The sequence below is a fragment of the Pagrus pagrus genome, assembly GCF_965226575.1.
Source record: "Pagrus pagrus genome assembly, chromosome: 14".
Classification (NCBI taxonomy): Eukaryota; Metazoa; Chordata; class Actinopteri; order Spariformes; family Sparidae; genus Pagrus; species Pagrus pagrus.
Window position 1 is genome coordinate 29,325,374 of NC_140198.1, and position 14,750 is coordinate 29,340,123.

The 14,750-nt window shown below is 41.6% G+C and overlaps 1 protein-coding gene across 22 annotated transcripts in view; it reads right to left on the bottom strand.

The window, feature by feature from the left end:
• Nucleotides 1–14,750, bottom strand: part of dlg2 (discs, large homolog 2) — a 355,738-nt gene that overhangs the window by 61,059 nt on the left and 279,929 nt on the right. For all 22 annotated transcript variants that reach the window (XM_084373899.1, XM_084373897.1, XM_084373882.1 and 19 more), the window contains 2 exons: nucleotides 5,778–5,902; nucleotides 2,004–2,173 (listed from right to left, as the gene is read on the bottom strand). In XM_084373899.1, the coding sequence (XP_084230025.1) occupies nucleotides 2,004–2,173; nucleotides 5,778–5,902 (295 nt within the window). The remainder of the gene's footprint in view (nucleotides 1–2,003; nucleotides 2,174–5,777; nucleotides 5,903–14,750) is intronic.

Consider the following 14,750-nt stretch of genomic DNA (forward strand, 5'->3'; position numbering starts at 1 on the left):
ATTACTACATACCATCCTTACCATTAACCACTACTACTGTTATCACTAGTAATCACATTTCCATGTGCATTTCATCATTATTGCTGTAATACATCTTTATGTACTTTCACTCCTGTCAACCATCGCTTATAATTGAATACATTGTGATCTCGTTGATCTGCTCTGTACATGCGACATCTATTGCACGTCTGTCCGTCCTGGGAGAGGGATCCCTCCTCTGTGGCTCTCCCTGAGGTTTCTTCCGCATTTTTTCCCTGTTAAAAGGGCTTTTTTTGGGGCAAGTTTTTCCTCACTCGAATCGAGGGTCGAAGGACAGAGGGTGTCGTCTCTGTACAGATTGTAAAGCGCTCTGAGGCAAACTGTGATTTGTGAATTTGGGCTATACAAATAAAATTTGATTTGATTTGATTTGATTTGATTTGATTTGATTTAAATACAGATTAGATATGTTGTATTTCAGCACAGAATGCATGATTTTACCAGTTAGTAAACCTATAGAAAATAATTAGTCTAATTTGCTGAATTTACCATGAAATTTATAAGCCACACACACACACACACACACACACACACACAGAATGATTTTGTATCTGTAAGAGAGGGGAGTTGATGGACCTAGACCGTGAAATTGAGAAGAGGGCAGTAAAGCTACGCCACATGTCTTGAGGAGAATTTGGGATGTTACAAAACAATGGACCTCTCTGTTCATTGGTTTCTCTCGTTAAGAGTCATGTGATAACATTTGTGTTGTTTAGCAAACAGTTATGTACATTATTTTTCAACCTTTTGGCTTGGGACAGGCTGTTTTGAGGACTTTCATTATTAAGTGTATTTACAATGGAGACTGCTTTAAGTGTTGGACGTGTTATTATTTTGTCTCCTTGTCTGTGTAGATTCTGTCTCCTTATTTGGAAAAAAAAAGGTTCCTAACGAAAAAGTCTTTTTGCAGGATTAACAAATGATGGAGACTGCTTTAAGTGTTATTATTTTATTATTCTGTATGGTTCCTACCTGCAATGCAGTGTGTTGTTTAATGTAATGCAACTTATGTATGTTATGTTGGCTCTGTTCTGCATCACAATGGAACAAAATTGAAAAAAAATGAATATGCCAACTGTGAGCTTTGATTGTGTTTACAATAAAATAAATGGAGTATTTTCTACCAAAGAAATTGTTATGACATTTTTGGGTCTTAAATTATATTTGTTGAGGTCTTAAAAAGCATTAAGTTTGACTTTTAAAACGGTGCAAGAACCCTGGCCTGTTAGCAAGCCTGTGCTTCTCAGTCCCTTCTCTCCAGTTGGGTTTTGTCAGCCTCCAGCCAGCTCATGCATCTGCTAGCCACCAGCATGCTAGCTTTTCTCCAGCTCCTCTGTCAGCTGTTTCAGAGCTCGCTCAGGATTCCCAAAAGAAATCCTTTCTGGTGAGAAGTCTGGTGTAGTTTCTTATTCCTCAAAGTGCAGCTGGAGACCTGCGGGGGTACTCTCCAGCAACAATAATCCATATAATGAGCGTCAATTGTGCCCGAGAGGAAAAGGTCCATAAAACTACACAAAAACTTTGTAATATTCCTCCATACTGCTCATCCGCTGCAATCCAAGTGTCCTGAAGTGGCGACATCCAGAGTTTACTCGAAACGACGTCATTTAGTACATTTTTCTAGCCTAAACAGTCACTATACTATATTTGCCTGGAGGCACGCTCCGCATTCACGTGAGTCTCCCTCACAGCCGATTGCACTACGGAAGCTGCGCCGGACAAGATGAACAAGACTCGCGATAGATACACACCGGTATTTACATCCTGCTGTGAGCGACCGAGCGACACACAAACACAAGAGGGATCTGTCTGCACTGGTGATTTGAAACTTTGAAACTCACAGCAGGATGTAAATACCGGTGTGTATCTATCGTGAGCACCAACCACAGAACAGACATGACTATTGTTAACTTAACTTATATTACTGACTTAGCATGACTGTAAGTGTGTGTGACTGAGCCCACCTTTTGGTCCTTTGATGAGTTTGATCTCAATGATGGTCTCCAGCATTGGCCTGCGGCGCCGCACATACAGCCGGACAATAGAGCCTGCAACCTTCAGGGCTTCAACTGCCTTACTGTGAGAAACTTCAGACACGTCTGAATCGTTCACCCGCAGGATGCAGTCGTTTACTCTGGAAGAGGTACAGTGTGGATTATTGATAATTACTGCTAAAATTAAGAGAGAGGCTGCACCAGCTGGGATCCAACTCACAGACACACACATTACGTCCCTGCATACATATACACCCATTTCCAACAGTCTGAAGCAGAGCAAAGAAATGTCTTCTGCCATAAAAACATTAAATATGATTATAATCTATAATTTAATTCGGTAAGGTAGTATAACTACTGTATATGATTATTATGTAGTCAGTTTTTCAACAGTTAACCCAAAAATGAAATTTTACCCACAATTATCTCACCCCCATGCAAATGGACAGTTGGGTGACGTTTTGTAGTCCACAAAACATTTCTGGAGCTTCACAGCAAAACAGCATAGCAGCATTCTCCTAAACAACTGAAGTAGCTGGGGACTTTAAAATATGGGGAAAAAAACCCCAAACCCATCAAATAGCTCCATACAGCTCGTCTGGCGTAATCCAAGTATCCTGACGCCTGAAGGAAGCTACAGTGAAGATTTTGGCTTTGAAAAGGGTGTAAATAACATCTTTACAAATCAATTTGGGATCTCGGGCTTCTCGATACTTTGACTATGTCAGACGAGCTGTATGGAGCCATTTGATGTTTTTTTGTGCTTTTTTTAAATTATATCATTTTATTTATTTTTCTTATTATTATCTATTTATATTTCAAAACAAGTCCCCATCTACTTCAGTTGTGTAGGAGAATGCTGCAATGTTGGTAATAATGATAATACATTTAATTTATTTATTTAGCACTTTTCATGATACTCAAAGACACTTTACATCACATTATAAAAGGAAAAACACATTAAGAACCACTCGAAAGAAACAGACAGAAACAGCATCATCAGAGATAAAACGAACATATTAAAAAAAACATAGAAAAACATCAGAAGAGATTAAAAGCGATTCTGAAAAGGTGGGTTTTGATCAGTGATATGAAACGTTGATAGGTCGGTGCAGGATGCATTTGGGGAGAAAGTTTCAGAGGGAGGAGGCATCAATGGAGAAGGCTCTGTCGCCCAAGGTTTGGTGCTTGGTCCTGAGAGGTGAAGACAGGAGGTTGGCATCAGAGGAGTGGAAGCTGTCGGAGGGAGTGTGGCGGTGGAGCAGGTCGATGAGGTAGGGAGGGGCCTGGTTATGGAGGGCTTTGTAGATGAGGAGAAGGACTTCGAATTGGATGTGGTGTGGGACAGGGAGCCAGTGGAGCTTCTCGAGGACAGGGTGATCTCAGGAGCAGGAGTAGCTGAGCATGCAAGCAGCAGAGTTTTGGATATATTGGAGTTTATTTACTTTGGATGATGTACCAAAAAGAATGCTGTTGCAATCGTCATTTCTGGATGTTATGAAGGCATGGATCGGAGTTTCGGCACCAAAGGAGGAGAGTGATGGATGTAGACAAGCTATGTTTTTGAGGTGGAAGAAGGCACTTTTGGTGATCTGATTGACATGATGTTCAAAGGATGGTTTGTCGAAAATGGACTCGAGGTTGTGGATATGTGGGGATTGAGTTGGCAACAGGGTTAGGGTCAGAAGCAAGTATTTGAGTTGAGTTGAAGGAAGGTTGCTTGCATCCAAGATTTGATTTCAGTGAGGTCAGTGTGGAGTGAGTTGCAGTGGTGATGTATTTGGTGGAGATGAAAACCTGTACATCATCGCCGCAGCCATGGAAATGATCGAGATTTGAGATTTTTGAATGATATTTTGCGTTTTGTCTTTTGGGCTGGGGATGTGATAGCGAGTTGGTCCAAGATGTTGAGGTTGGGGCTGGAGAGTTGATGTAATGTAAGACCAGTGGAACAGACCAGATCCAGAATGTGAATGCTTTGAGACTACCAGGAGAGGAAACTCCTTGGCAGATAGACTGCAAAGTGATTTAGTGAGTGATCCAGTAAAAATGTTCATCTGGATTGCAGGGTAAGAGATCGCCTGCAGACACCAAACTTACAACAGCTTGATAGTCCAAGTTGTAGCCTGAGAGATGTTAAGTTAAATGGCAGAACTCTGTAGACATTTTGGTTGAACTTTTCTTTTAAGTAGGTAAGTTTTTAGTTTTAAGTTTTTAAGTAGGTAAAGAACTCCTGTTGGTGATAATGAACAACTCTGAACTGAGACAAATGGAAATATAAATTGACAATTTCTATTGGATAGTTTTATAGAATCTTTCAGAGACATACTACTACTACTACTACTATATTATTGCGGGTTCAGTCCCGACTACATCCATAATTTTACCTCTCCAAAAAAAACAGACTTCATCAGAAACAGCTGGTATGCTCTAAGCAGTCTCTTAAGTAGAGCTGGTGCATTAAGTATGCTTAGTGCTCTGCCAAAGTGTCCCAGAACAGTCACAGGAAGTGTGTCTGGCTTCTATAATGTCATAGAGAACCACAGTCCTATCAGAGATCCTTCCTCACAGAGATTGGACTTCCCTTCCATCCATAATGCATTAATCTTGCTGCCCACCATGGAGTCGGTGACCATCAATTAAATGTGATTATGCCCAGCCTGCTTCTTCTGAGAGCTTGTGATTGATTCTGTGAATGCGTTACGCCAGCATCCGTGATCTGACAGTAATGCTACACAGCTGCGGATACAGGGATTAAATGTGAAGAACAGATTTCCACAACACACTTGTTACAGTTCACTGAAATAACACAGGGACATTCTGATGGTGCTTCTTGAATGACAACTTCAAGGAAGACCTGTTGTTGTGTCACAGTCAGGGATGTTGAGATGCAATCAAGTACATTTACACCTTTGCATTATACCAGAAAACCACCAACAAATGTCCTGAAAGGCCAAACTGATGTCAAATGAAGCTGTGGCTCTCTAGTTTCATACTTAAGGTAAGTGTTTAGTTACTTCACTCAGCATGATCCAGGGTGTCACATACAGTCAGTGTCAGCAGTGTTGTGTCTCCAGTATGCCTTTCACTCCAGTAAAGTGATGAGTGGGCCTAGGTTGCCTTAGTCTCCTTGATAGACCATTATAGAAAACGATCTGATGAACTGTATTTACACACCCTCTGTTCATTTAATAGGACTGTTACAGATGGTGGGTCACCCTAAATAATGTAGACCACCACTACCTAAACTACTGTTTTAGTGTGTAGACCATCAGAGTTCAGTGAGCGCTGATGCTGCAGAGTACTAAAGGTTCATTGTTGTATGTTTTAATTGGAAAAACCCCCACAGAACTGCCAAAATAAATGGCTAGTGCTTTGTTAGATTACACAAAAAGAATTTAATCCGTGTTCATATGGATTGTTTAATATAGATAAGGTGAATTTGCAGGATTCATTTCTTTAAAACACTTCAAAATGCATGAGATACACAAAAAAGTTACACTGTAGTATTATACATCAAATAGTTTTCTATTAAATATATCTGTTATAATCCAGTGAAGTAGTGGGAGTAAGCACTGATATATCCAGTCTCCAGTGAGTGGTGAGAAAGATTATCTTTAAATCATCCTCTTTAAGGGGATTGCTTGTTTGAGGTTTTTTTTTGCATGTTCAAAACATTTTTTCCTGTCAGGTCAGAAAAATTTCAGTTATTTCTTCATAAAAAGCTATGAGTAAGTGACTGACCTCAGGCGTCCATCCTCTGCTGCAGCTCCTCCAGGGATGATCTTGGTGATGAAGATGCCGGGGTCATCACCAATGTGTGGGTTATCTGTCCCTCCGGCAATGCTAAAGCCCAACCCTGAGTTACCCTGCAGCCATGGAAAGCAGTCAGTGACAAGAAAAACTTAGCAGGCAGAACTTAGTCTCTGTGTAGGTTTCCAAAATGCTAACACATCAGCTGCATGTTTCCAACACAGTTTGATGACAACTGCCTTTAGCAGGCTGTGTTAAGCATCCTTATTATAGAAACTGTTCAACTGCAGATGTAACAGAGGAAACATGACCTGCTGCTGTGAGAATTTCAATGTTTCAATTTTTGTTAGATGGTGTTCAGGTGTTACAGCTGACTCAGGTTGGTTGGAGGTGTGCCCATTGTCATTGTTTGAATGCCCATCGTCATTGTTTGAAGAATCTTTATAGGTCACATGATTGTAAAACCACATGATGATTGTCATATAATATTGACAATCATCTCTGCATTGAACCCATCCCTGAGGAGCAGTGGGCAGCCACTGTATGGCGCACTGGGACCAGTTCTAGTTCTATGCCAGCCCCTTGATCATGGGCGCTGACAGGAGAATTAACCTAATATACATATTTTGATGGCGGGGGAAACTGCACCTGGAGGAAACCAACACACAGGGTGAACATGCACACTCCTCGCTGAAAGGGCCTCCCCCAGCTGGGAACTGAACCCAGTTCCCGTGAGGCGCTAACCACTGACCACTCACCACTTTGCAATATTATTTGTGAGTTTATTTTATCCCTTAACACAAACATGTGGATGGAATTTTTCAGTTATATAATTTCTATTTTTTCGTGTCAGACAATCTTTCTAAATATCCCCTAGCAACTGGTGATTTATAAGAGAAGGTACAAGTATCACTGCTTTGAAATCACTGACACACAGGATAGTTTAAATCTCTGTGAAAACAATTAAAGAATGTCCTGTCATTGGCTTTTAGGTATGCATTTAGTAGACGTTCCTCTTCTAAATGTTTAGAAAGACTTTTAATTCCGTTAGAAAGCACAAGTAAGCATTCTTTAAGAGTCAATCAAATATTGATGCATGATTTGCCATTACCAAATTACTGTGGTTTCCTGCTGTAAGTGCAGGTCACACCCTCTCTCCTGGCTCCTTATTATCATGACTTTACAATGAAATATTGTATTTATAAGGCAGCAGGACCACACCATGTCTCCCAGAGCAAGAGCTGCATTTGTTGCCAGCTCCAGTGCTTGACCCAGGAGAGGTAAATCCTGTTTGTAGAGAAAGTGCTGGGAAAGACTAGTGTCAAATGGCATGACCCCCTCCTCTCTGAGTTGAGGGACCTGACGGGGAAAGCTTCTGGTCAAAGTCCCCACTGGCAACTGGGCTAACCACATGGAGCTTGTTGATGGGTTAGCCGATCTTCAGCTGGAGCCCTCTGATAGTGCTAGCCAGCCGCAGCAAAAACTGGCCACTCACAATGAAGACAATAATGTGCTAGACATCGGCTTCGAAATGCATGGCTTATCCGAGGATGTGAGAGAGAGAGAGAGAGAGAGAGAGGTAGATAGATAGATCTCTCTCATCCCACTCCATACACCAATGGCTTTGTTGTTCTCCAGTTGTGTATTCCAGTTTTCTCCTGTAGTTGTCCTTACTCTCCCTGATGCTATGTTTGAGTTCTCTTTGAACACGCTTGAGCTCTGCTCGGTTCCCTGACCTAAAGGCCCTCTTTTTCTCATTGAGTAGGGCCTTTAGGTTGCTGGTAACCCAGGGTTTGTTGTTGGGGTAGCAGCGGACCTCTTTAGTGGGGATGGTGTTGTCTATGCAGAACCCAATGTATTCAGAGATGCAGTCAGTAAGGCCATCAATGTCCTTGCTGTGTGGTTTGTACAGGGCATCCCAGTCAGTGGCTTCCAGGGCCCCCTGCAGTGATTCCATGGCCTTGGGAGACCATTTCCTCATGGTCCTCACTAGCCCTTTTCACACAGAGACGCTGCATTATCGCCGCAGTGGTGGTTCGCCAATTCTCTGCCGTTGGTTGTTCACATAGAACTGAGCAGCTCTGGCGTAAAAGACGAACCAGAGTATAATTCACACAGAAAGCCGGCGCCGCGGCTCCAAAAGAGGCGTGACGATAGGCGTCATGATGATGACGTGTTTTTTTCAACGTGTTTCCCCGGTGTTTACCTGTTAATCTAAACATGTACACACTGACTGTTTATAATTATATGATGCTGTTATAATGTGTTGTGATTGGGATCCTGACCCACCAAACATCCTGGAAAGTGACAAAGTTATGTTTGTCTCTAAATTACATAATCGCCATCAGTAAACTGGACGCTGTCTGACTCTTTCACTGGCGGGGGGAGGCTGTTTTCTGGGGGAAAATTCACATCGCTGACGTCGCGGTGATTTTTGCGACAAACACTTGGTGAGTTAAAGTTTTTTGCCAGGGACAGACGCTGTTTTTCGGGCAGAAATGTGACCAAGAGTCGGTAGGACCAGCAGGCTGACAGACACACTGACATACCACACTGCGGTATTATTTTCCTCATATAAGTTGCCAAAGACACGACCAATTACTACATTACTGTTGTTTGGGCCTGTAACGTTGCTTTCTGGGACATTTCTCTTTATTTTGTTGAGTGATGGACCTGTTTAGTTATCAGACAGTGAACACCATCAGACCGACACGTCCTCGCTCTGCGCCCCCGGCTTATCCGTTCACACTGGTTCGGTTCGCCAATACTGCGCCTCTGATACCTCGGAAGGCGAATCAGAGGCGCAGCGAAATTTCACCCCTCGCCGCATCTGAAACTTTCACACAGAGGAGGATGCGAAAAATTGGCGCAGGATCCCCGCATGCAAACGGCCGTGTGACGTCACACGCTGCTTCTGCATTCCCAGATGGCGGAATGTAAACAGTGATGGCGATGACACTTGTAAACTTTCGTGGCAAATAATATGGACGAAGTCCGATGGCGATGAGCTCGATGTCCGGCCTGCAGACGCGCTCTTTCACAGAGATGTGCACCACCTGTTGTTAACGAGCACGGCGAGCCCTCCTCCTTTCTTCTTGCTGCTCGTGGTGGTGTCTCTGTCCGCTCGGACCGTGTGGAAGCTGGGGATGGTGGCGTTGGAGTCCAGTATCTGCTCGTGTAGCCACGTTTCCATGAAACACATAATACTGGACTCTCTGTACTCTCTGCATCCTGGAGAGCGCTTCCAGTTCGTCCATCTTGTTAGCCAGGGAACTTACATTTCCCGTAATAACTGCAGGGATGCAGGGTTTAAACTTCCTACTCTTCCTTTAACTCCTCCGTTTAACACCTGCTCCATATGAGGGTTGTACGGAAAAGTATTAGGGCCAAGGATGAGAGAAAAAAAAAAAAAAAATGTATTATGCACTTCAAGAATAAAATGAAATGTTGAGAATAAAGTTGAAATATAATTTTGTGAATAAAGTCGAAAGGTCGAGAATAAAGTAAATCTCTTCAAAGTCTAATACTGACAACTACACTGTGTTTATGAGCTAAAAGAGAAATCATTTCTTTGTTACTAAAGCCGATTCTGAAGTCCAGTTTCACCAGTTCATCTACACAAGGCATTTTGTTGAGGCATCCATATGTGCTGTTTGATGTGGTCTCAAAATGTCAACTTTATTCTCGACATGTTTTACTTTATTCTGGACATTTTTCTTGAAGTGCATAATGAAAATAAAAAAAACTTCCTCCTTTTTCTCACCCCTGGCCCTAATACTCTTCTGTAGGGTTAGGGGGTTATAAGATAATATTTTATCCTGGGATATTTTTTATTAAGATTGCAATGGTGTGCATTTCCAACATGAACAAATTCTGCAGCGCAATGTAAGCATGTGATAAATGCCTTAAAGCACTGTGCTCCCCCCTCCCTGTTTCGACTCCGTAGCTCCACCCCGTCTTTTGCCTGAATTCTCGTGGATGTGCGCGACTGTGGCGCTTGAAATATTCTCGTCGGAAATTTTCTGTCATACACTTGTCATGGCCGAATTGCAGGTAAGAAAGTACTTTACCTTTCTCTCGTGATAGAGACCGACAACAATTATTTCTTGTTAACGTCTCAGCATGACATAGCCTACATGTCTGGCACTAATAAAGCTACGATATTTGTTATACTGACGTGATACTTATACAGCATAATCTAATGACAACAGCAACACTTATATATCACAGGAAAGAGGTGTGAATGCCAAGAATAATAAAACATATAACGCTGAAGTAAACAATTACCCCCACATGCACGGACTATCGGAGACAACCACTTTATTCAGACACTTCTTTCTTTTCACCGCAACCTGAAAATAAATAATAACTGTCACATCCATATCTACACAACACACGTCCTCTGTATGTCGTGTATATATAACGCTATTGACAATACATTTGACGTTGACTTTGGCTCTGACTTGCTTGCAGCTGTCCTGAGCCTTTGGCTACAGTTAGCATAAAGCTAATCAACTCACAACATTACTTGTCAATTGTGACCACAAACCGCCTGCTTTATTAGCTTCACGGTCATTACAACTACACAGCCAATTACTACCACACATTTAGATTATCAGCTACTGGTAACCCAGTACGTAAAACAGCTACGTAAAACTTGTATTGGAGGCTCACCTGTCCAGGAGAAGAACAGCAAGCTCAGAATCCAACTTCAGCCCGATGCTATCGCTAAGCTCTCTCCACCTCGGATATGCTTGTCCAATGTTTACACGCGATTTATTTATTTATTGACTTTTGACCAAATGACGCCTAACTTACACACTCCAGCTTTAAGAGTGTGTGTCCAGCAGCACCACTGTCTGTGTGTTTGAAGATGCTATAACAGACATGACAGAACTTTTTGAATCAAGCAAATAAACTCTCAAAAAAGACTATTTAGAAGCGCTCATTCCAGCGTATCACATCAGAAGGGAGCATTTTCGTTTTTTTCCTCCGGTGCAGAGCGACAGTTCTAATATGCACTTTCTCTAGTAAACGGTGGGCCTCCTGCCCATCTTGGGTTATACTTCCTTGCCGAGCCATTTTTGCTGCCAGAGTACCTCTGGGCGAGAGAGAGCAGAAAGGTGAATGGCACATGCCTCCTTGCCGAAACCAAGTCACTCTAATTCAGTGGATAATCTTTAATACCCATATTTATTATGTATTATTTGTAAATAAAGATACCACACTGTTTAAAATTACACTGTTCATATTGTATGTATATACGAGTCAATTCTATTTCTTATCTTCTTATTATATTGTTATTTTTTACTTTTTATTATCGTTTATTGTAATTACTGTCCTTTGGCTGCTGTGACAGAGAAATTTCCCCATTTGCGGGACAAATAAAGGAATTCTGATTCTGATTCAGATTGTATGGAGAGGCAGCCCTCTCTGCCCAGTCTGCATAGCCGACCCACCAGTGCATTTATAAATTATTCTGAGATGGTAGATTTAAAGTATTACCATCTCTGGCTGTCACCTTCTTTCAGCTGTAGTGAGCAATCTACGGAGCCCCTAAAGGGACTTATAACATTTAAGTTTTTTTTCTTCACGTGCCCAAATCATGCGTGACAATCAGTGGTATCCCTCAGCCTGGGATATCGTTTGTAAATGGAAGTTTGATACGTGAACACTATTTATCCATTGAAGTGTAGTTAGGGTGAACTCGGACTGCATCATGATTAGGACTCACAATGAGGATATGGAGTGTAACGATTCTGTGAGAGCTGTCACTGACTTTATTTACAGGCTTTCATAAATCATACAATCCATATCCGCAGGTAGTGAGGATGATCCAGATGAGCTGACTGGAGAAGGCAGAGTGTCCTCTGTCTCCAGTGCGCTCTGACAGTCTGTCCAATGCAGCAATTTCACACACAAACTACATGAAAACACATATTTGGTCAAACATGAACAGCAGGCTAATCATTCTTTAATGCTTTTTGATTTAATCTTGGATTTCTACCATCGATTATGATAACTGATCTTAATTACCCGATAATTACGGATCAGTTAGTTACCAAAGAGTCCGTCCCTCTCCGCTGCGCTCCAGGACAGGGAATGTGATGAGAGTCTTCTCCACATATAACTGCAGTATTTTTTTTTCTATGTGGTATTATACAGTCATTTTATTAATACACCTCTTTGTTCATTGTTTTGTGTTTGCTTAGTTTTGTGTTTGTTGTTGTCTCATGTCTCTGTAGTAATAAATGTTTGACTATTAAGTTGTTGTTTGGTTTCTGTACATTTTACATTTCGGTCGAATTTGCTTTTGCTTTATTTGAATTACAGTTAATTTCCCCTGAGAATAAGTGTGTTGATAGACTCACTCTTTCCTGATAAGCAAGAGGTTTCACAGTGTTATTCTGCTGACTATGAGGTCATATCACTGGCCGAGTTAAAGGATAACTACCGCTTTTTACAACCTGGACCTTTTTTCTAGCAAAAGATATGGTCATTTACTCACCCAGATAACTTTGGTGTCATTTGGCGTCGTTCGGACGAAATTAGATCCAGTGTAGCGCTGATATATCCATATAATGCGAGTAACGGGGCAGCGACACACAGCCTCTATATAACACATTATCTGCCACGAAACTAGTTCATTTCACTAATATTTTGTTACGATACGCTAGTGCTATTCCCCTCTGAGTCCGGGCTCGTCTATTGTCAACATCCGGGGTCAAACTAGCAGTAGCAGCTACAGGTAAACAAGCCGGCTGTCGCGGGTGCGCGCGCAGCTCAGAGACGACATCTTCCAGGTCAGAGGTAGTAGGTCAACCTACAGACCCCGGATGTTGACAACAGACGAGCCTGGACTCAGAGGGGAATAGCACTAGCGTATCGTAACAAAATATTGGTGAAATGAACTAGTTTCGTGGCAGATAATGTGTTATATAGAGGCTGTGTGTCGCTGCCCCGTTACTCGCATTATATGGATATATCGGCGCTACACTGGATCTAATTTCGTCCGAACGACGCCAAATGACACCAAAGTTATCTGGGTGAGTAAATGACCATATATCTTGCTAGAAATAAGGTCCAGGTTGTAAAAAAGTTATCCTTTAACAGGAGTCTGTATAACTTGTATAACTTGTATTAACATGTAGGATCATCAACCCTGCTTTCAGTTGCTTGTGACTGGGAAATCTCCCAGCCAACCCGGGGTCTTCAGGACACCCCCCGAGACTCATGAAATTGCTCTCAACACACCAGGACATGTCTCCAAGACATCAAAAGAACTCAAACTCCAAATGGCAAAACGGTTTACTGCAGGATAGGGCACCCACTTATCTGATAAACTGTCATCAATTCCATCTCTTCAGACATGGCCCAGAGTTCACAAAAAAGTGTGAACTGCCCTCTCAGGACCTCGGACCCCGCGGTGCTGTGGCCTGTGTAGATGCTAATCTACATGCTTATGTGCTCACTCTACAGTTCTGTTCATCCAAGAGCAGAAGGAACCATCCTGGGACAATAGTGTGTTATTTTTAATTCTATGTTTCATTTCATTGTGCCCTTTCAAAGATATCAATGTATCAGAACACCTATGTATGCAATACTTATCAGTTGCCATTCATAACATTTCATACTGAATTAATAATGTTTATCATGCATTTCTGAATATGTGATATTGTGTTGATTCATATATTTGATATTTGTATCATTTAATCCTCCTCCCTCTTCATCCTCATCAGACGTGCCATCTCCTCCTTCCCCTGCAGCTTCGTCAGGTATGCCAAACTTTCCAAGGTTCAACGAGTGTAGGCTAGGATAAGAAAACACTAGGCCCAAACTTAGATTTCCTGGTTTCTTTTTGGTTACTCTCAGTCTTCTCAGCTTTGAAAGATGCAAGTCTGTTTTAAGGTTCCTCCATTCACGTTCTATTGTGTTGCTGAGCACAGCTCCATTTACACCTGGTCCAACCCCCGAACCGCTTTGTCTTTGTGTAAAGTCAGTTTGACTATAAAGTCGTTGTTTGTGGTTTCTGTACATTTTACAGTTTGGTCATTTAACGCATTCTGATTTTGCTACGCTTTACTTAAATTACATTTCATCATGTCCCCTGAATTTATGTGTATTAATAGACCCACTGTTATTATTATTAATATTATTATTATTGTACTGACTATGAGGTCATCTCGCTGGTCAAGAGATTAACAATAGTCTGCATAATAACCTTTATTAATGCCATAAATGTTTTGAGCAATAATTATAGTCTTACAAACATCATATTAATATTCACATATTGAGCTAATTTAATGTTACAAAGGCTACTGGTGTAGAATGCTAGTAGACAAATCTCAATGTGAGTTAGATCCTACATTGTTATTGCTTTGATGTGGTGGTAAAGAAAAAAACTAAAACTAAAGAAAAACACTAGTCTGGGTACATAAGTCCAAACTGGTCCCACACTATTCATACTAGGAAAGAAAGTGTGATGAGAATTTTGTGCTTCATGTAGAGGTATGTGAATTGAAGTTTTACACAGCCCTATTCAAAGAGTCTGTTTAACGTGAACTGTGACCTGTAACTTGCGACCTTGTTTTATGACTTGTTTTATGTTGTTTTATGACCCATGCAAGGTACTGAGTAATCACTGAAGTTGGTATTTTCAATCCAACTCAGGTTCCATTGTAGCTATCATCCACAGTCAGCAGGACTGGTGGAAAGAAACAATGGAGCTATTGAAGCAAAACAAAGGAAGGCTATGGAGGAAACAGGGAAAAGTTGGGTAACATGCCTACCAGCTGTAGCATTAAGCTTACACATCCAACCCAACAGAAGGCCATTCAGGGCACCACTAATAGAAAGGACCTCTCTCATCCATTTTAGATAGAAGTTCATTACACATACATGGAACCACACACAGTGTGTGAGTGCAAACCCTCTCATGAGGCAGCAGGGATGTTCATCACCGTC